The sequence below is a fragment of the Dermochelys coriacea genome, chromosome 17 (assembly GCF_009764565.3).
Source record: "Dermochelys coriacea isolate rDerCor1 chromosome 17, rDerCor1.pri.v4, whole genome shotgun sequence".
Taxonomy (NCBI): Eukaryota; Metazoa; Chordata; order Testudines; family Dermochelyidae; genus Dermochelys; species Dermochelys coriacea.
The window spans coordinates 19,395,680-19,412,032 of record NC_050084.1 but is presented as its reverse complement, the minus strand read 5'-3'; the positions used below and the strand labels follow the sequence as shown (position 1 = coordinate 19,412,032).

The following is a 16,353-nucleotide window of genomic DNA, read 5'->3' as shown; positions in this document are numbered from 1 at the left end:
CAGGTCTGGGCCTCAGCAGAGCTGGGTTCTCCTCCCTTGGGCAAATCACTTTATCTTGGTTCCCCCCTTGGTACGACCAGGGCAACAGTGCTGCCCTCCCTCACAAAGTGCTTTCAGATCTGCTGCTGGACAGAGCTGGATGGCGTTATTAGTGGTGTGGCAAGAGCAGATGAGGGGTTTGTGGGGCCCTGGGCCAGAGTGAGGGCCCCACTCCTTCCACCTGCAGTCCCCGCCTAGCGCTCCTGCTGGAGAGCGGGGTCGGGGCGCGGGGGCTTCCCCTGCTCCCCAGCGGGTGGATGGAGTGGGACAAGCCCCCGTGCCCCAAACCCGCTCCCCGGCAGGAGCGCTGGGTGGGTCGGGGTGCCCCAATCCGCCACTGGGCAAGAGCAATAACACATCAAGTGTCTCATCCACAGGAACTCAGTGTTATTCAATGGCCTTTTCCCCACAGGGCAGAGGGCATGGAACAGCTGCATGGCCTTTATAGCAATGCCTTCACCTCTGCTTTCCTCTTGGGCAATGTCGCTGAGCTTCTGAGCCTCTTGACTCCGCTGATCAGGCCCTGGCACAAACACCTCCCCGTCCATTAAAACCATGAATGCTGGGGAGGGGCAGGAAGGCATGGGGCGGGGAACAGGGAGATGAGATGGGAGTGGAGGGGAAGGAAGGGAGTGTGAAAGGGGAGGGCGGAGGGGGAGACCAGCTCTGACGTTTTGAGGGCCAGACGGGGTTGGAGACGAGCGCTGCTGCAGATTGGAGAGTGGAAGGAATTGTAATTGTGCCAGGTGCGCCCCAGAGAGCAGCAGGAGGGTGGGGAGCGGGTGGCGGGGGGAGCGGCAATTCAGCAGGATTCTGTGCAACACTCAGTGCAGCACGTCGGGGCGGGAGAGGTGCTCTCGGAAAAGAACAATCCTGTCGGCTGCTGCCTGGGGCAGCCCATGGGGCGGTCGGGGAGGGGCACGCGGCATGAGCACAGGGCAGAGCAGGAGGCAGCAGGGGACAGAGCATGGGGACTGGACGGCAGGAGACGGGGGTCATGGCTCCCTCTGTCCCTTCCCCTCTGTTTTCAGTGACCCCGGCCTCATGCGAGCAGTAACTTCTGTTTTCTTCCTGAGCTGCAGAAACTGGGGAGGGGGCTGCCCGTCCTGTGAGCAGAGGCTCCCTGGGCCTGGGGCGTGATCACATCCCAAGTGGGGCTTACCCAGGCTCGGAGAAATTCTTCAGCTTCTTACACACACAGCCATGCACAGACACACACACACACACACAATGCATGGACACACTCATGCCCATACACACACCAAACCCATGCACATACACACATTCGCATCTGGCCCATAGCCCTAAACAGCAGTCCTCTAATAAACCCAGCTATCCTGGGCCAGCAGCCCCCATATTGTCCCTACGCCCCCTCTCCTCCTCCCTTCCTGAGTGTGTATCTCTAGCTGCTTTCTTCTCTGTCAACTGTTAGTCGGTGACCAGTTACTCAGCTCCGAGGACTAAGCAACCAGGTGCACTGTGCCACTAGCCACATGGGTAGGCCAGAGCAGAATTCATTCTGCATTTTTTTATCATGTCAGCAGATAAGCTCAATGTTTATTTTCAAGCATTTTTTTCAACATTGATCGATTCAAATTTTCCCAGTTGCAGGAAATTAGGGGACAGGGATCAGACAACGGGGAGCGTGGTCCAGACAATAATTATTTAATGGCTGTAGCCACTGAGGTGCTAAAGCTTTTATAACCCTTAAAACACAAAAAGAAAAGGAGGACTTGTGACACCTAACAAATTTATTTGAGCATAAGCTTTCATGAGCTACAGCTCACTTCATCGGGAGCATTGGTGCATTGGTCAGCATCACGTGTGGAAAGAGACAACGTCAACGGCCTTAATCCAAGCTCCAAGAAGGTCTCCAGCAGCGGATGTCTTACTCGGCCGTGCTGTACGTTTCCATTAGTAGCAATGGAACCCTTTTCTCCTCCGTTTGCTTGTGCTCCTGCAGCAAAATCGACATTGACCAATACAAACCTGATCCTTTCCAGGACCAGATAACTGCTCCCGTCCTGTGAGCCCAGGGGAAGGTGCTGCTTCCCCCCAGCACCGGACCTGGAGTGTAGCAGAGATGGGAGCAGCCACAGGGCTCCACTCCCAGGGGCGGGAGAGCAGGGTCCGGTGCTGTTACATGCCGGGGCCTAGGTAGCCCTGCCCCACCATGGTGTGACAGCAGATGAGTCAGGCGCTGTTGGAGCGGCCTAGCCCACTGTGGACAGGTGCACTCGTGGTCAGGTGTGTCCCTCACCTCTCCAGCACTGTGCGGGTTCTCCAGGGGCTGGGAAAGGAGACGCCTGTCAGCTTTGCTCATGCACCCAGTGACCCGAGCAGGGGAATGCACAGGGAGGGGGGCAACGACCACACCCACCTTGTCTCATTGAGTTCAGTAATGCCTTTTACTGGATCAGCTGCTGCGGGTGAGAGGGACCAGCTGTGGAGCTTACACTGAGCTCTTCTTCACGGCCATCCTGAGCTAAAGGCAGGGGCTGCTTGTATGAGCTGGGAGGGTCACAGGCTCAGATCCCGTGGCTGAAGCACAGAGCGGGACACCAATATGCACTCAGCAGTGGGTTCACGCAAGCACTGGGTGGAGCATGTGACAAAGTGGGAATGTTTTCTCTGAATACTGTCTGGTTGCCTCAGTTTCTCCTGTGCCTTTCTTAAGTATCTAGGGACTGGGATAAGGGGGTGTGATTGTTGCAGAGCAGAGGGCCAATGTGATGCTGTCAGCACAGAGAATGGCTGACACCCTGTCTCCTGGCAATTGATGGCCTGGGCCCCTCCCCTGCAAGGTGCGAGCTGAAGGTGTTGGAGAACAAAGAGATCAGGTGGCCCCCCTGGCCCTGGAAAGGAACAAAGGCTGGAGAAGGAGCCGGGGGTGTGGCTGGGCTGGAGACTGCTGGAGGGGGTCAATTTGAAGCTGGCTGGGGAAATGGAAAGAGGTCCAGACGGGGGTCTGAACTCCCTACCCCCCCACCTCCGCCCCCCCAAGATGGACTTGACTGAGGGGTCCTGTTTCCTGTATCTACAAGCTCTGTTTTGGACTGTGTTCCTGTCGTCTAATACACCTTCTGTTTTACTGGCTGGCTGAAAGTCACGGTGAATTGCAGGAAGTGGGGAGTGCAGGGCCCTGACTCCCCCACTCTCTGTGACAGAGCGTGAGGGGCCTTATTTCATCACAGCGAATACTTTTGGTTCATACCGGCATTCCTGTGGCTGAAAGCTGGTCCCAGGCTCGGGGACCTCCTGCATGTTTTCTGTACAGTCAGCGTATCGCTTCGGTTACGTGAACAGCGAGGGGACGCTCACCGAGACCGCTCTGCCCTAGAAACCGTGCTGGGAATCTGATGAAAACAGGCTTTGGTACCAGATTCCCAGCTCGACCAACGGTTTCAGAGTAGCAGCCGTGTTAGTCTGTATTCGCAAAAAGAAAAGGAGTACTTGTGGCACCTTAGAGACTAACAAATTTATTAGAGCATAAGCTTTCGTGAGCTACAGCTCACTTCATCGGATGCATTCCACCAAATGCATCCGATGAAGTGAGCTGTAGCTCACGAAAGCTTATGCTCTAATAAATTTGTTAGTCTCTAAGGTGCCACAAGTACTCCTTTTCTTCTAGCTCGACCAACGAGACCCTAAGAACTTCCTTCCTCCTGGTTAGCCGGAGCCAGGAAACACGGAGGCACCTGGAGGAAAATGGTTCCTTACGCGTGACCCGACGGGTCTGAAGCTTTGGGTGCAGATCTGGCCTGGCTCGTCTCTCACCCGGCCAGATCCTAAGCTCCAGTCCCTGCCACGTAGGAAAGGAGCATCCTAGCCATTAGCCACCACCTCGCCAGCCACAGGCTGGGCTGTTCAGGCTTGTCCGTTACATTCTTCTCCCCGCAAAGGGTGTCTGGTGTTTGTTTTCATCCCCCCGCTGCAGAGAGGTGGGCCTGGCACAGATCCAGGCTGTTTTCTTCTGAATCCCTCCAACGCGGGCAGGGAGTTTTCTGACTCCGCTCCTGGTGAGGTCAATTACAAAGGATTGGACTGCGGGAGCTTATCACTGGGCCATCAGTTTGGCCCTCCGCTATCGGATGATCAGCTTCTTTAAGAGGTAATGGGTCCAGCCCCACCTGCCCCTCACTCAGCGCTCCTCCCCAAGTGGGGCGCATCATCACAGCAAGGGCCTGTAGCTAAATCAGGCTCAGGTCTAGTGATGTAAAAGAAGCCTGCAGCAAGCCGGAGGGAGAGAGGGTGAGCAGGCAGGGGGCTGCCTGGAGGGGAAGGAGAGAATTCAAAGGGGGCCAGCTCAGAGATGCTGATCAAGGGCTGCAGCCTGCCTCTGAGAAGGAGGACCACACCCAGAGAGGCACACAGGCCCGAAGGGAGGGCTGTGGGACCCCGACCCGAGAAGGGGGACTATGCCGAGAGAGACACACAGGCTGGAAGGGAGGGTTATGGGACCCCTGACCACATCCAGAGAGGCACACAGTCCCAGAGGGAGGGCTGTGGGACCCCGACCCAAGAAAGGGGACCATGGCTTGAGAGGCACACAGGCCCGAAGGGAGGGCTGTGGGACCCCTGACCACATCCAGAGAGGCACACAGTCCCAGAGGGAGGGCTGTGGGACCCCTGACCCGAGAAGAGGGACCATGCCCAGAGAGGCACACAGACCGGAAGGGAGGGTTGTGGGACCCCTGACCAAACCGAGAGAGGCACATAGGCCCAAAGGGAGGGCTGTGGGACCCAGACCCGAGAAGGGGGACCATGCCTTGAGAAGCACACAGGCCCGAAGGGAAGGCTGTGGGACCCCTGACCACATCCAGAGAGGCACACGGTCCCAAAGGGAAGGCTGTGGGACCGCGACCTGAGAAGGGGGACCATGCCCAGAGAGGCACACAGTCCCAGAGGGAGGCCTGCGGGACCCCTGAATTCAGGGGGAGTTCAAGGGGCTAAAGACGAATTGATCTATTTAGCGAATGAGGAATTCGCAGGGGGAATCTTAGGTTAAAGCTGTCTGGCCTGGGAGTGGCTTCTTATAAGAACCAGACCAGGGGGAGCAGAGGATAGCAGCTGTGAAGAAGGGGCGTCCGGAGGGAGGGTTGCCTGTCACAACTTCCAAGTGCCTTCAAGGCAGTGGGAACTGGGGGACTCAGCACCTTATCCTCAGGACGTACCGTATGTCCGTAGGAACAGGAGCCCTCTGCCCTGAGAGCACTTTGCCTGGGCTCTGCTGGGCAGCTGGGAGACCCCAGCATCTCTCTGAGCCTTAGGTGGAGACATCTCCAAAGGTCTTCCAGCGTCCTGCCTCCGACAGTCACCAGCAGCAGCTGCTTCAGAGGGTAGCGCAAGAAACCCTGCAACTACGGGGCAACCTGCCACCATCATGCAAATGGTAGCCCCTCAATTCTGCTCTGCATTCAGTATAATAAGAGCAGAGAAATTAAGAGGTGCAGACATATCAGGATCGAATCTGATCTCACTTACCCAGTTCTATGCCGGTGCAGTGGATTTACCCAGGGTAAGGGGGATCCGAATCTTATTCTGTGCACTGCTGCTCGCAGGCCTGGTTGACCCAGCTATGTCGCTCAGGAGGGTGAAAAACCCACACCCGAGCGCTGGAGTTAAGCCGACCTAACCCCTGGTGTAGACAGGGCTAGGTTGACGGAAGAAATCTTCCATTGACCTAGCTACTGCCTCTAGGGGAGGGGGAATACCTATGCCAAGGGCAGGTAGTGTTTACTCTGACGCGCAGCTGTAGTGGAGATGAGCCCTCAGTTATACCAGATTAAATCTGGAGTAACTGCACTGAGGGGAGAGAAGTTACTTCACATATGTGCCAGCGTCACAGAGATCAGAATCTGGCCGTATGTGTTTGCAACTGAGGCTTGATCCGGGCTGCAGCACTGATGAGCTGGAGGGGCAGGAGCTGCAGAAGGGTGGGCTCTTGCACCATGGTTGGGGGAGATTGTTTGGAAGGGCAGAGAGGAGGCTGGTGCTAATAACTGGGAAGAAGGGAGAGAGACATGCTGGAGCAAACCAGGGCCATCTTGAGTACTCCCTGGATTTACCTGGGCATGTGGCCATGATACTGGCCTGGTGTTAAAGGGCGAGCCAGGCTCCTATCTCTGTATGCTGTGTTAGATCGGTGCACCCAGGCAGCTGGCCCAGGGAGGGCAATACAGGACAGCTCCCTCCAGCGATGCCCTGCTCAGCACCTGTCCTTGGCGCTGCCAAGCCTGGTGCGCACTCATGCACAGCAAACGCTCCCCAAGAAACTGGCCTGACCTGTTTGCTGTCAGCTCTCGGAGGAGAAGAGAGGAATGCAGGTGTCCAGGAGAGGGGAGGGTACAGGCGCGACCCACAGGGGCCGGGACACAGAGACCGTTCAGCCAGTGATCCTCTCGGCATTACCGTGCCAGCTGCCGCACCGCCAAGAGCCCCGCTCCACCATCTGCCGCCGGGATGTCCCTCCTGCTGGCACTGCTCTTGCTGGCCACCACCACCTGCACCGGGAGAGGCCAAGGTGAGTCTTGGGGATGCTGTCTGGTGCCGCAGTCTGGCGGGGAGGGCGACGCAGGGGAGCTCTGGGGGGACTCTGAATACTGGGGCTGGGGGCAATGGAGCTGGGAATGCCTTGGAACCGGCGGGGGAGCTATTTGCAGAATATGGTGCTAGTGTGAACACAATTAAGACCACAGAGCATCAGGCACCCACGAGTGCTTCGATACAGATCTGTGTGAGGCTCAAAGTTCTGCCATATTGGAAACAAATCACCCCCTGGCTGGGGAGGTGGGATGGGGGTTTCTGAGGGGGAGAGCAGGTCTAGGGTGACCAGATGTCCCAGTTTTATAGGGATGGTCCCGATATTCAGGGCTTTGTCTTACATAAGTGCCTATTAACCCCACCCCATCCCAATTTTTCACACTTGCTGTCTGGTCAACCTTCAGTGCATTCTTCCTGCTCGTTAATGATAAGGTCATGATCCCCAGCACTGGTCACGGCCAAAACTCTGTGATTAACCCTCCCCATGTGCCCAGAGGTGGCTGGTTCTATCCCCATTTTACTGATGGGGAATCTGACGCCAAGAGGGAAGGGAGTCGCTCGAGTTCATGCGGCTTGATCTAGCTCCCCCTCTGGGTGTGTGCATGGCCCCCATCCTGCAGTACGTGTGCCCCTCCTGAGCTCAGGCATCCCGCCTCCCAGTCCCCCAGCATCAGAAGTGAGGTGCCAGGTGCTGTACAAACACCAGACAAAAAGATGGTCCCTGCCCCACAATCTAAGTAACTGAGCTTGATAGTCTTTTCCCTTGCATCAGCGGAATGCCACCAACTTCATTGCAGTTACTGCTGAGGGGGAATACATATAAAATTGTACTGTCCCAAGCTCCATCCACAAGCCAAGCTCTGCCTACTAACGGTGCCAAATGAGACCCCCACTCCCAGTAGGATGCTCGTGTTTTCATTAGGCTCCAGAGTGAACAGTCCCTTGGAATTAATAGAGACAGTCTGCATCTCTCTCAGAGCCACTGTTTCAGGCTGATGGCAAACTCAGGCCTGGGCAACCCAAGTTGCACCAATTCCACTCAATTGGTTTCTAAATTGGCTTGTTTCCAAATGAAGCTATATCAATAATAGTCACTCTTCATCCCGTTTAAGAGGAGTGGCAGTGTTTTAATTCAACTGATTTAGAAACCACTCTAGCTGCAGTTTGTGTGTGTGTAGCCCAGGCCTTGGGCAGACATCAGTGCATCACTGTATGTCTGGGTCACATCTGGAAGGTTTTCTTTGAAACTGGAGGGCCTGGAGACTTCATTTGCTTTTTTTAAGCAAAATTTTAGATCGTAGAGCACATATTGCAGCCACCAAGGGAAAGTCATAATTACTTTCCCCTCATCTGGCACTTTGCATCCCTAAATCCCAAAGCGCTTTACAGAGGAGTACAGTGTCCTCAGCCCCATTTTGCAGATGGGGAAAGTGAGGCACAGGGGGTGGAAGTGACTTGCCCAAGATCACCCAGCAGGTCAGAGCTGGGAATAGAACCCAGCTCTCCTCAGTTCCAGCGCTCTGCTCACTAGGTGATACTCTCTCCCACTCGCTGTCATCCGCTTGCCTTCCCAATTCAGCAGCAGCAGCCTGAGTTTCAGAGACATCTTGAAAAGAAAAGGAGGACTTGTGGCACCTTAGAGACTAACAAATTTATTTGAGCATTAGCTTTCATGAGCTACAGCTCACTACATCTTGAGGTTTGCTCCTGCGTTTCTGCAACCGCATTTCTGCCCCCACAGTGACCTGCTAGCTCAGAGCAGAAGGTAAGTGGCTGTCTACCAGCCTGCTCTGACTCATTGTCTATCTCCTTGGCTTTCTGCAGTCATCACCATCGACTATGAGCCTGCAATCGCTCTCCTGGCGCTGGAAGGGAATATCACTTCTTCCACCTTCGTCCTGGAGCAGCCCCGCTGTGTCTTCAACCAGACTGTTAGCGACACCGATGAGATCTGGTTGGTGGTTTCCCTCAGTCGTGGTAGGTGTCATTCCCGCACATGGGATGTGCTTGGCTCAGCAGAAGGGTCTGTGAGTGCAGGGGCTACTGACATGGCCCCAGGGGCTTTGTATCGAGTGTACAATGGGTATCAGGCCATTGCAGAGCCCCCACTCCACAGCTCGGCCGAGGCGCTGGGAAACCTGGCCCTGCCCTGGAGCCCTGACTGGCTGGCAATGGGCAGAGAAGCGAAACGGGACTCTCCACCCTGCCCCGCAGAGCCCTTGTTGGCTAGAGATCCTGCTCATGCTCCTGCAGCCAGCTCCCCTCTGCTTGGAGACTGGGGATGTCCCTGGAGAAGGGACTACGCAGGCTGCAGGGATGCAGAAGGCCCAGACAGAGCCAGGCGGGTGGGGCACAGGCCCAAGGAAATGCCTGTGGTGTGTTCCCTATGACCTTGCGCTGCATGGAAAAATCAGCCCCTCCCTAAGGGTAAACAGTGCCTTGAGCCGGGGTGAGGCACCAAGGTGGCTGGAGGTGCAGTCAAGACTCTGGCAGGTGGAAGGAGGGCTCCTTTTTGGCCTCTGACTGCTCTCAGCAATGGCACTAGGGTTCTGCCCAGGCTGGGGCAGATCTGTGCGTTGGAGCCATTCCCTGCCAGAGCCAGTAGCTTCAGAACAGGCACTTAATTGTGCAATAGCATTAAGCTGGGAGAACAGGCGCTTTCTCTCCATGTGTCACCCTCGTTAGAGTTCCTGCTGGTGCCAATTTTTGCCCCAGCCTAACCGGGCTCTCTGCCTCAATAATTTCCTGTGGCGATGAGTTCCACAGATAAATTATGTTGTGTAAAAAAAAAAATGTCCTTTCCATGTAATAAGTGTGCCATTCTCAGGGCTGGGTGGCTCAGGGGGTTAGAAGACCGAGGCTTTTGCCTTAAACCCACTGGGCCAAGTCCAGCCCAGATGGGAAGTGGCTGAAAGTCCTTGCCTATAGGGTGGGATGGCCCATGTATCCGGGCCAGGCTGGGAACAGGGGCTCCTCTCCTACTGCCACTCCTCCAACCCTTTGGAGCCCAGTTTGATCCATATTGTTTCTGTAACTCTGGAGAGAGTCCATTGGTGCTAGAAGAGGTCTTCTCTAGCTTACGGAGGTGTCACTCCAGAGTGACTCCACTGAAGTCTCTTCTCCCACTGTTGTAAATCAGGACTAAAACATTTCACTTGCTTTTCACCGTTGTCCCTGCAGCGATATCCAGTTTCACCAGACCCACCTCCCTGCAAAGCCTCCCTGCCTTCCAGCAGTTCCCAGAGAACCCCAATTACATGACCATGGGCACCTCCTCCTTAAACTACCCATGTGAAAAGAGCTCGGGCCAGATCACGGTGCTGCGCGTCGGGAATGAAACCGGGTGCCTTTTGGACACATCAAGACCCGACTGCAATGGCCCCCTGCCTGGCCCAGGGCCCTACAGGTGAGCAGCAATGGCTGGGCTGTCGTGTTCATGTGCTAATCCTTGGGCAGCACAAGAAATCTAGGTACGCGTCATTCTGCCTCAGAACCAGGGGTGGCCTGGATGTGACCCCTTGAAGTCCCTTCCATCCCCACAATTGACACATCCCCCATCCACAAGGCTTGTTACCCTGTCAGTGTGGGGTAAAGCAGTAGATGTGGTATATCTTGACTTTAGTAAGGCTTTTGATACTGTCTCACATGATCTTCTCATAAACAAACTAGGAAAATGCAAGCTAGAGGGAGCTACTATAAGGTGGGTGCAAAACAGGTTGGAAAACTGTTCCCAGAGAGTAGTTATCAGTGGTTCACAGTCATGCTGGAAGGGCATAACGAGTGGGGTCCCGCAGGGATCAGTTCTGGGTCTGTTCAATATCTTCATCAATGATTTAGATAATGGCATAGAGAGTACACTTATAAAGTTTGTGGATGATACCAAGCTGGGAGGGGTTGCAAGTGCTTTGGAGGATAGGATTAAAATTCAAAATGACCTGGATAAACTGGAGAAATGGTCTGAAGTAAATAGGATGAAATTCAATAAATGAAAAGTACTCCATTTAGGCAGGAACAATCAGTTGCACACATGCAAAATGGGAAATGACTGCCAAGGAAGGAATACTGCGGAAAGGGATCTGGGGGTCATAGTGGATCACAAGCTAAATATGAGTCAACAGTGTAACGCTGTCGCAAAAAAAGCTAACATCATTCTGGGATGTATTAGCGTGAGTGTTTGTCAGCAAGACACGAGAAGTAATTTGTCCGCTCTATTCCACGCTGAGTAGGCCTCAACTGGAGTGTTGTGTCCAGTTCTGGGGGGCCACTTTTCAGGAAAGATGGGGACAAATTGGAGAGAGTCCAGAGAAGAGCAACAAAAATGATTAAAGGTCTAGAAAACATGACCTATGAGGGAAGATTGAAAAAAATTGGGTTTGTTTAGTCTAGAGAAGAGAAGACTGAGAGGAGACATGATAGAGAAGGGAGAAAAATTGTTCTTCTTAACCTCTAAGGATAGGACAAGAAGCAATGGGCTTACATTGCAGCAAGGGTGCATTAGGTTGGACATTAGGAAAAACTTCCTAACTTTCAGGGTGGTGAAGCACTAGAATAACTTGCCTAGGGAGGTTGTGGAATCTCCACCATTGGAGATTTGTAAGAGCAGGTTAGACAAACACCTGTCAGGGATGGTCTAGATAACACTTAGTCCTGCCATGAGTGCAGGGGGCTGGACTAGACGACCTCTCGAGGTCCCTACCAGTCCTATGATTTCTATAGGTCTGTACTGGAGTGAAATCCCATAGAACCTCCCCCTCTGTACAGAGCCAGCCCAGAGCCCATCTGTCACTTTGGTGCTATTTGGAGGGCATCCGTGGTGCTTAGACCTCCTAAATTTCATGTCTGCCACCGTGTGTTCCTGTTTATTTACCTTTTAGGTCCATTGTGTTCCCAGGGCATTCCTCCGATCTATCTCTCCTCATTGTCCACAGGGATGGGTGATCCTCATGGGGTACAGGGGAGATCTGGAGCTGCTGCAAACTGGGGTAACCCCAGTGACTCCAAGAGAGCGATGCCAGTTTGTGCCAGCTAAGAATCAGGCCTGTTGAGTTCAGTCCCCCGCCCCCATCTCTTGATTTTTGCATGCTTGGGGTTGGCGCTGCTGGGAACAGAACCTGCCACAGGCTCACCCCTTCCCTCTCCTCAGCTGCTTCCTGTGCCTCCTTGTTACCTTGAGCCCCCAGCCTGTGCATTTCCATGTCCTCTTCCCTTTTCTCTCTTCTCAGAGTGAAGTTCCTTGCGATAAGTCCTGCAACTGGCCCCAAGGCCGAGACAAAATGGTCAGCCCCGATCACGCTGAAAACAGGTAACTGACCGTACAGCTCAGCCGCCACGAGGCGCAGGTGGCGCCAGGGTTCTGACTGCCCCAGGCCAGCAGTGAAAGGAGAGGGTCGTGCCGCATGTGGCCGAGAAGGTGAAGCATTAGCAGGCTCCGGTGGGAGGCGTGTTTGGCCCCAGCAATCGGCCATGCCGGAGAGGTTTTGTGGGAAGCAGGTGGAGTGGGACGGACACACGAGAAGAGGAGGGGTGTCTGGAGGGAAGGAAGAATGGTGCCTTGGAACTTGGGAGAGCTGGGTTCAGTTCCTAGCTCTGCCACAGGCTCCATGTGTGACCTCGGGCAAGTCACTCAGCCTCTCCGAGCCCCAGTCCCCACCTGAACTCTGGGGATAATCATCCTGCCCTGCCACACAGGGGTGTTGTGAGTATCAGGAGCTCAGACACAGCGGTGAGCGGGGCTGCAGAAGAGTCTAAATGGCTAGAACGGGACATGTCTGCGTTCATCTCTATGGCCCTGGCCCAGTGACTTATAATGCCCCTCTTGTGTAGTGCTTTTCCCCAGCAGATCTCAAAGCCCTGCACAAAGGAGGCTAGTGTCATTCTCCTTATTCTATAGATGGGGAAACTGAGGCACAGGGCGGTGAAATGACTTGCCTAAGGTCACCCAGCAGGTCAGTGACGGAGCTGGGACTAGAACTCTCCTGAGTCCCAGTCCTGTGTTTTAGCCACTAGGCCACCCTGCCTCCTTCTTAACTTTAAGCAAGACTGGTCCCATGACACCCACTCCATTAAGGGAGTTATTCATGCACTCGGAGTTAAGCGCATCAGGGTCTCTCCCCTCCTGCCCAGGGGATCCCTGCCACTGACTGTTTCCCCTCCCCCCACTCTCTTTTCCAGGGAAGGACCCTGTCCCCATTGACACCTGGCCCGGAAGGCGCAGCGGTGGTATGATTGTCATCACCACCATCCTCTCCATCCTCCTGGCCATCCTACTGGCCTGCTTTATCGCCGCGCTGGTCTATGGATGGTGAGCTCCACATCCGGGGGGGCGGATGGGCAGGGCCTGGGTGCTGATCAGAACCGTGGGAGGCCTCCCTTCCCCTCTCTCAGTCACACCCAATTCTTCCCCTAGCCCCCTCTAGCCCCACGCTCTCATAGCAGGGGAAGGTCACCAGCTGGGACCCTCCCTATTGTAGATGCTGGAACTAGGGGTGCCGCCCCCCTCCCTCCTGGGTTTGAAGTAGCAATAACAACCCAAGTGCATGGTTTCTGCCTTCAGCATCCCCACTATAAACATTGTCCCAGCATGCCTGCTCCCTGTGCTGGGTAGGTGAGCAGCTGATCCAACGGAGGAGGGTACCTGCACAGGTGAGCTTCTGCAGATTGAGCTTGGCCAGGAACAGGTTTCACTTTCCAGTCCTTTTCTAAGCAGATGCATCTCTGGACTCAGTTCATCAGGCATCTGCTGGGCAACACCTTGTGTCTTGGGCTCTTAGGTTCTCTCTCTACTGTAATCACAGGGTGCGATTGCAATTTGAGCTCCCGTACCTGAGCCTGCTTCGATACCACTGTCACGGCCTTGGCACGGGCTAGTCCTGCCAGGAATTATCCAGGATTCCCATCAGGTTCGCACACCCTGCGCTGAACCTTGAGCTGCTGAGGCATTGCTTCTGCAGGACCTGAGCTAACTCCATTGAAGCTGGCTGGGGTAAATCACCCCCTGCAGGCTAGATGCACCCTGGGCAGGAGATGAGTCTGCCGTGGTTAGCACAGCCAGTGTGGCTCTGATTTCAACACGCCTGGCTCTGGACCCACAGCTCATTAATTCCTCTCCTGCCCCAGAATAGTGCAGGCTGCGGTGTCCATGGAGAGGTACCGTGTCTTGGCTGGGATGTTAAAACAAGGTCTTCTCATGAAGATTCAAACCTGGACTGAATTCACTGTAAGGGGAGAAGCCACATGCAGCCTGTGAAGGTCCTCCCATGTGCTGTGTTTATTCGCCTGTGCGGAGATACCCCATACCTCCCCCTGCTTTACCCTGAGTCCCAGTCCTTGCGGTCAGTGAAGGAGCCCAGCCCAGTGAGGGGAAACTGGGGATAACTGGAAGGGTGGGCGGGGGAGAGAAACTGACTTGTAACAGAGTCGCTCGCGGCAGCTGTGGGCAGAGATCTCACTGTATCTGACCCAGTGGCTTAGGTTCGCCCCGCCCCACTCCCTAGAGCATCCTTTGTGGAGCCCCCCCCGTCTGCCCTGATCCGCTGTCCACCCTTCCTTCCGCAGTTCGAACCTTTCCGAGCACGCGGAGATAATGGGCAAGCAGGACCCGGTGACGGTGAAGCAATACAACACCCACCATATCTACGACCAGTCTGCTTCCAAGAACTGAGGCCCTCCAGCGAGACAGCCACCCCCTGCTGCAACCCCGTTCCATCAGCCGGGAGCTCCTCGGCCGCCTCCCCGGCAGAGCCTGTGTGTGCCATGAACAGCGCCAGGAGAGGAGGGGACCCAGGGGCAGTGAGTGGAACTCCGCAGTAATAATGCTCCAAATACTCCAGTCCCAAGCTGTGGACTCAGAACCAAGTCCTCCTCCTAGTTCTGATCCTCCGATCACCCCTGATCTCCCAGGGTTGGGGTTGGGGATTTGACGTTGGCGTCCGTCCCTTGGGCTTGGGCGCCCTTGAGAGGGTTAGTTTGTCCCTGAGATGTGGTGATGTTTCCAGGGTCCGGGCTATCCCCTCTGCTCCGAGTGGGTCGGGGCGATGGTGATTCCTCCTGAACTGCAGCACCGGTGAGATCCTTCATGGCTGGAGGATGCTGGGTCTGAGGATTCCCCGCCCCCCGACCTCACTTTAACGTACCCAGCCCTGACTGCTCCATGCACAGACAGGAACAGTCACCATCCCTCCAGCCTTGACCCACTGGACATGGACCCCCTTCAGATCCCTAAACCCCACCCCTTCCCGAGCTGGAGAGGTCACTGCTGAGTGTCCTGCAGCTCTCCTAAGACTTAGCCCTGTGTCGAGAACCCAGTAGCCTGGAACCAGGGTTATTTCTAAGCGGGTGGTACTTGAACACAGGGTGCAGTGGCCACCTGTGGGTCTCTGGCTGCAGAGGGCTCATCCTCCGGGATGGAGCGCCACTCCTAATCCCCAGTCAGCCACATTCCCTGGCTGCCCCAATGTCTGCTGGGGCCCACGTCCGTGCCACCAATTTTGGTGCACCACTTCCCATCCGAGACCGCTAGCCCGCCTGGACTGGGTATGGTCCTGTGTGATCAGACAGAAGCTCAGCCCAGACAATAAGGATCCCCTTGCAGAGCTGTAGGCAGATCCCATTCCAGCATGGAAATCCAGACTGGGAGATAACGCAGGCTCCCACAGGTGAGGTGCATTAACTCCCCCAATTAATTGTTAGCAATAAAGTGGGGAGGCTTCCCCTGGTTGTCGAGCCTCTGGGAATAACGGAGAAGCCGGACTGGATTTCCATGTGCTATGGGAATGGATTTTGCCTGCAGTTTATAGGATCCTCAGCAAGCTACCTTAATCCCCATGGGTGTGGTTCAAAGGAACCTCAGGAAGTTAGTTACCCTGCACCCTGGAATTTCACTGTGTCTCAGGCCCCTCACTCTTCTCTGTGCTTTTGGAAATCCCAGCCAGTGTTCCCAGGGAGGCAGAGGCCAGGCCTGTGCAGCAGGGACATTCACCATTTTCTTTTTCAAATGAACAATTAAAACGGATTGTCATGAAGACAAGTTTTGCTGTGATTCGTCGCTCATTGAGTGCAATCAGCCTCAGAGCCAGCTCAGTCCACGCCTGCCACCACCCCTTTCTGCTCAGCACAGAGCATTCTCCACCAGTCACACAGAGCTGGACGGATGGGGTACGCAATAGACAATGCCCTGCCTCAAAGAACCTGGGTGTGGGGGGATTTTGAAGGCATGTATGAGAGTTAGCCGTCCTCCTCTGGCTGCTGAACTGTCCTGGGAGCCTTAGAACATCTGCCCCGAGCTGTCGCCCGGACTAATACAGGACATGGCACAGCCGATCCGCTACAAAAAGGTTCAGGGGTAGCCAGGGGAGGAGAGCTGTGCAGGACCAATGCTGAACAATTTCGTTTGAACCAACCCCCCGGAGCTGATCTCCTTCTCTGTGACGGGGCAGTATCGTTAGCCCAATTCTACAGGGGTAGCGAGCCAGCCGGCACATGCATGCCCCCATGCAAATTCAGCCCGGCTCTTTGTCCCCCTGTAGTGGCTAGACTGCACATAGCAGTTCATGCGCCTGCCCCTGCCTTAGCGCAGTAGAGGCTCCTGTTCTAGATCTCCTGGGTTCAAGCCCCACTGACGCCCTGCCTAGGGGTGTCATTACAAGGGCTGACTCATACAGGGATGGGAACTGTGGTGGAGCTTGAGACAAGTGTCCCTGGCTACAAGGAAAGTATCGTGAGTGCAGGGGTAGGGTTCCAGGTGACACTTGTCTGTGCAAGGAGTGGCAGCAT

General features: G+C 55.0%; 1 protein-coding gene across 2 annotated transcripts; it reads left to right on the top strand.

The window, feature by feature from the left end:
• Window positions 1-3,616: 3,616 nt before the first annotated feature.
• Window positions 3,617-15,666, top strand: LOC119844761 (uroplakin-3b-like). Of its 2 annotated transcripts, none has more exons than XM_043499682.1 (6): window positions 3,617-6,562; window positions 8,407-8,559; window positions 9,763-9,988; window positions 11,805-11,884; window positions 12,754-12,882; window positions 14,133-15,666. In XM_043499682.1, the coding sequence occupies exons 1-6, from the start codon at window positions 6,502-6,504 to the stop codon at window positions 14,240-14,242; spliced, it is 759 nt and encodes a 252-aa protein (XP_043355617.1). In that variant the 5' UTR covers window positions 3,617-6,501; the 3' UTR covers window positions 14,243-15,666. The 2 variants fall into 2 exon arrangements, with proteins under 2 accessions (XP_043355617.1, XP_038232019.1); XM_038376091.2 differs by having other exon boundaries at window positions 12,754-12,883; window positions 14,137-15,666.
• Window positions 15,667-16,353: the final 687 nt, after the last annotated feature.

Bases quoted from the DNA above. Each gene is read 5' to 3' on its own strand.
- LOC119844761 (XM_043499682.1), top strand. From the start codon at position 6,502: ATGTCCCTCCTGCTGGCACTGCTCTTGCTGGCCACCACCACCTGCACC. The intron at 6,563-8,406 runs GTGAGTCTTGGG...GGCTTTCTGCAG, and splicing joins CTGCACCGGGAGAGGCCAAG to TCATCACCATCGACTATGAG. The intron at 8,560-9,762 runs GTAGGTGTCATT...TTGTCCCTGCAG, and splicing joins GGTGGTTTCCCTCAGTCGTG to CGATATCCAGTTTCACCAGA.